Here is a 4,380-nt window from a genome sequence, read left to right as displayed (position 1 = left end):
ACCACCATAATATTAGCTGTATAAGATTGCGACAGATGCAATTGAAAGACAACCGTAATAATTCCAATACCCCATTTCAAACAGAACCCACATGGATCATAAAAGATATGCATCTTATTATAAAGACAAAACATAGTATAACTTCCACCATAATTTTTATTTTCTGTTTTGCCTTTAATATTATTTAATTTTTATAAAAAAGCTATATATAATTATAAGTAATCATCATCAAAACATTAATTAACTACATTTTTCACATTAAATTAAACATTATCATAAAAATTGAATATGTAATACCATGCAATATTGATCGACAGGTACGAAGTGTCTGTACACACTAATAGTATTCCTTAATACTTCATATACTCTTAATACATATATATTTTTCTTTTCTCTAAGTATCTTAGTACTTTGGTCTGTTTTGGCTATATCTATATATATAAGTGTATACTCAGAAGTTGAGATTTATTTAGTTAACATAAGAAAATGTTGTTAAGGATATTGTTTATGTGTTCATTGGTATCTAGTGTTGTTGTAAGTGTGGATGTGAAAGAATCAGTAGAAGCATGTAATTTTGCAGCAATATATAACTTTGGAGATTCTAACTCAGATACTGGAGGAATATCAGCTTCATTTGTTCCAATTCCTGCACCATATGGTCAAGGTTTCTTTCATAAGCCTTCAGGAAGAGATTCTGATGGTCGTCTTATCATTGATTTCATAGGTAATTATGTTCTTTGGCTTTTTTTAGAATGAAAATCACTTTTTTTATTTCTGCTTTTTTGCTGCTAAATCAAACTAAAATGATTTTATTGTTGTTTTTTTGCCTTAGTTTTAAAAGCATTTGTATAATACTTGATTTATGTGAAAAGAGGCTTATGACTAATGGAGGCTTTCCACCTATTAGAGCCTAGGATTAGGAAGGGTAGATGTTGGGTTGAACATGATCTGAACTTACCCGCTCACCCCGTTTGGCCTGGTCATGACCGGGAACAAATATGGTTGTGATTCATTGGTCTAGAGCCGAGTTCAAGTTTAAAAATTAGACTCATTCAATATTGAGGGTCGGGTAAGGGATAAACATGATATGATGTGACCTGACCCGTCTCATGGTTATACATTCATCATGTTTGTATGTGTCTATTCATTTGTGTATACAATATTGACATCTCTTTGGCCAAAATATTATTTATTCTCTAATTTTTATCATATATATGTAAATGATTAACAATAGATATATAGCATTTCATATGCCAAATTACATATTTGTCATAATAATACTAATATTGAGAAGACTTTATCCAAAATGAATGTACATTATACTTAATCGGGTTTATGGTCGAGTTCGGCCTCAAAAGCTTACCCAACTCACATTTAGGATAAGTCTTACCTAACCGTTGCTCACCCTAGGTAGATGTATAGAGCTTTATCCTTACAAGTGAAGAGATTGTTCCATGAACTCAAAGTCAACAAGCAATTTGACCTCGTGGGTTAAGTATCATATTGAGTTTCGTAACAATATTTCAACATGTTTTGAGATAAAACAGATAAATGTAATATTAGTATGATTGGTTATCTTATGTCTATATATGTTTATAAGTAAAACTGAAGAGTACTTTCAAGTTTTGACTCTGCTACTTGTACTATAATTTGCAGCTGAGAAGGTAAACTTGCCTTACTTAAGTGCTTATCTGAATTCCCTCGGAACCGATTACCGGCATGGTGCAAATTTTGCCACCGGAGGATCCACCATCAGGAAGCAGAATGAGACCATATTCCAATATGGAATAAGTCCATTCTCACTTGACATCCAGATTATACAATTTGATCAGTTCAAAACTCGCACAGAACAACTTTACAAAGAAGGTGAGTAAGAAAAAGTGTTAAATAGTGAAACAAACATCAACTTTCTTTGTTTCTGAATTCTTTATCATTCGTTTGTTTTTGTTGGTTTTTGTTTCTTAAAAATTTAGCCAAGACCGCACTTGAAAGAAGTAAGCTTCCGGTGCCTGAGGAGTTCTCTAAGGCTCTCTACACATTTGATATTGGTCAAAATGATCTCTCTGTTGGCTTCAGAAAGATGAGCTTCGACGAAATGCATGCAGCAATGCCCGATATCGTCAACCAGTTAGCTTCTGCAGTCAAAGTAAGTAGCACTTGTTCTCCAGCAAAATTACAGTAATTGATGAAGAACTTGTAGATTGAGTATTTGAGAATTTAAAAGGTTACAAGATTATAGATGAAGCGCTTAACACGTCGACAAAACCAGATAGAACAAGATGTTCTATTCTGATCTCTTTGGTTCTGTCCATTTTAGTGGAATCAAACTGTCGTACATAATACTAGTACATATATATTCGGTTAAATCTTGTTCTGATATGTCTAGAAAACGCTATCTATGAGTAAGAAATTCATTACTAACTAATGGATGTGTCTGAAATCTTCATTAATAAACTGCTTTCAGAATATATACGAACGAGGAGGGAGGACGTTCTGGATACACAACACGAGCCCGGTCGGCTGCATGCCAGTGAACCTATTTTACAAGCATAATACACCACCTGGCTATCTTGACAAAGCTGGATGTGTCAAGGACCAAAATGAGATGGCCCTATTTTTCAACAATCAGCTTAAGGACAGAGTAATCAAGCTAAGGACAGAGCTCCCGGAGGCTGCAATTACTTATGTCGATGTTTATGCCGCCAAGTATGGACTGATCAGCAATGCCAAGAATGAAGGTAAGACATGACTCAGTTAATCTACTAGATCTCTTTCATCTTATGATTCTAATAAGTGTGTTCCTTCAAAATTTCGATTTGTAACTATCATCTCGGAAGCATGGATGCAACATAGGGCGCAAATTCGACAAATACGGATAGCGATACAAGATATAAAGTACATAAGATTAACACAAAAACATAAACATTATATTACAAGAAAGGAACAATGCTTTAAAAGTTAGCAGGAGTAACTATAAACATGATAAAATGCTAGGATCTATCTAAATGTTGTAGGATTTCCTTCTATATCAGTTTAAAAGTTCAACAAGTAAATGTAAAATGTTATATAACATAGTTAAGTGTCTAAGTCCCGTATATCCCAGAAAGACCAAAAGGTCAAGTATTCGATTCCAAGGAGCGACACTTGTTGGGAGGGACAGACACACCCCGAAATGGATTAGTCTATTATCCAAAAGGTAAGTAGATACCTTTGGTAGTACCAAAACAAGTTAAGAGTGTCCGAAGGTATTCACGAAGTATCCGATACAGATACGCGTTATCTATATTGAAAGTGTGTACTCCATATCTTATCAAATGTTGGTTATTGTTGGTTTATACAGGATTTGATGATCCATTGAAGATTTGTTGTGGTTATCATGTGAATGATACACATATATGGTGTGGGAATTTAGGATCTGAAAATGGTAAAGATGTGTTTGGTGCTGCTTGTGAAAAACCTTCAGCTGCTATAAGTTGGGATGGTGTGCATTATGCTGAAGCAGCAAATCATTGGGTTGCTAATCATATACTCAATGGTTCTTTCACTGATCCACCAACTCCAATTTCACATTCATGTTACAGGCATTAAAATCGCCGACAGCGTAAGAGTTTTATACATTGTGATTCCATCATTGACCGTTCATTTTCAATCATCGTTACATCTTTCGAAAAAGTAATACAAATGAATGGTGGATGATATGCCCACAGCGTATTGATATTACACTTCGAAATTTCTAATGCACAAATTTCAAGAGCTATCATAGCATGTGTATATTGGAAAAATGTTCCTAAACTAGCATGCATGTGCTTGTTCTGAAAACTTTATATTATGCATTGATCAAATAAGTTTTGTTACTAGTTAATGCCTTCTCTAAATTCAATTGTGTCTCCAAATATATGGATTTGAACATTAAATAATCTATTATAGTTCTGTGTAATCAATAATGATATCTGATTTATAATATAAATGTTGCACATATCTATGCTAGGATGTGCATTACCCATGTAAGAAAATAATTTCTTAAGCAACCTACTATAATGGAGATATTGTGTTAGCTTTAAAGATCAAGGTGTCAAAGATGACATGAGTCAAAAAGTAGTACGGTTTTCCATGGCGATCACAACAATAATGATAACATCGTTTTCCATCGACGACAAAGTCATATAATGGTACGATCTTGTGTAATAAATCGCGATTTTAATTATATTGGATATGACAATATAAGAACTTTGTTAGTAGATAATTATAAGAGTTATGAAGGTTGTACTAATATATTTATTTATTGTAAAATGAAAAACTAGAATAACTTGTCCTGAATTTTTTAAGGACTAATGTTGGGAAAATTAGTTTTAAGGTGATCTTAAATTAAGAATTAAATAA

At 33.3% G+C, this 4,380-nt stretch overlaps 1 protein-coding gene across 1 annotated transcript; it reads left to right on the top strand.

The window, feature by feature from the left end:
- On the top strand, nt 459–3,862 carry LOC109358858 (GDSL esterase/lipase At5g14450). Its single transcript, XM_019603339.1, has 5 exons — nt 459–724; nt 1,657–1,866; nt 1,974–2,146; nt 2,465–2,738; nt 3,341–3,862. The coding sequence occupies exons 1-5, from the start codon at nt 487–489 to the stop codon at nt 3,586–3,588; spliced, it is 1,143 nt and encodes a 380-aa protein (XP_019458884.1). The 5' UTR covers nt 459–486; the 3' UTR covers nt 3,589–3,862.

The sequence above is a fragment of the Lupinus angustifolius genome, chromosome LG10 (assembly GCF_001865875.1).
Source record: "Lupinus angustifolius cultivar Tanjil chromosome LG10, LupAngTanjil_v1.0, whole genome shotgun sequence".
Classification (NCBI taxonomy): Eukaryota; Viridiplantae; Streptophyta; class Magnoliopsida; order Fabales; family Fabaceae; genus Lupinus; species Lupinus angustifolius.
This window is presented reverse-complemented; position numbering and strand designations above follow the sequence as displayed.

Bases quoted from the DNA above. Each gene is read 5' to 3' on its own strand.
- LOC109358858 (XM_019603339.1), top strand. From the start codon at position 487: ATGTTGTTAAGGATATTGTTTATGTGTTCATTGGTATCTAGTGTTGTT. The intron at 725-1,656 runs GTAATTATGTTC...TATAATTTGCAG, and splicing joins TCTTATCATTGATTTCATAG to CTGAGAAGGTAAACTTGCCT. The intron at 1,867-1,973 runs GTGAGTAAGAAA...TTAAAAATTTAG, and splicing joins AGAACAACTTTACAAAGAAG to CCAAGACCGCACTTGAAAGA.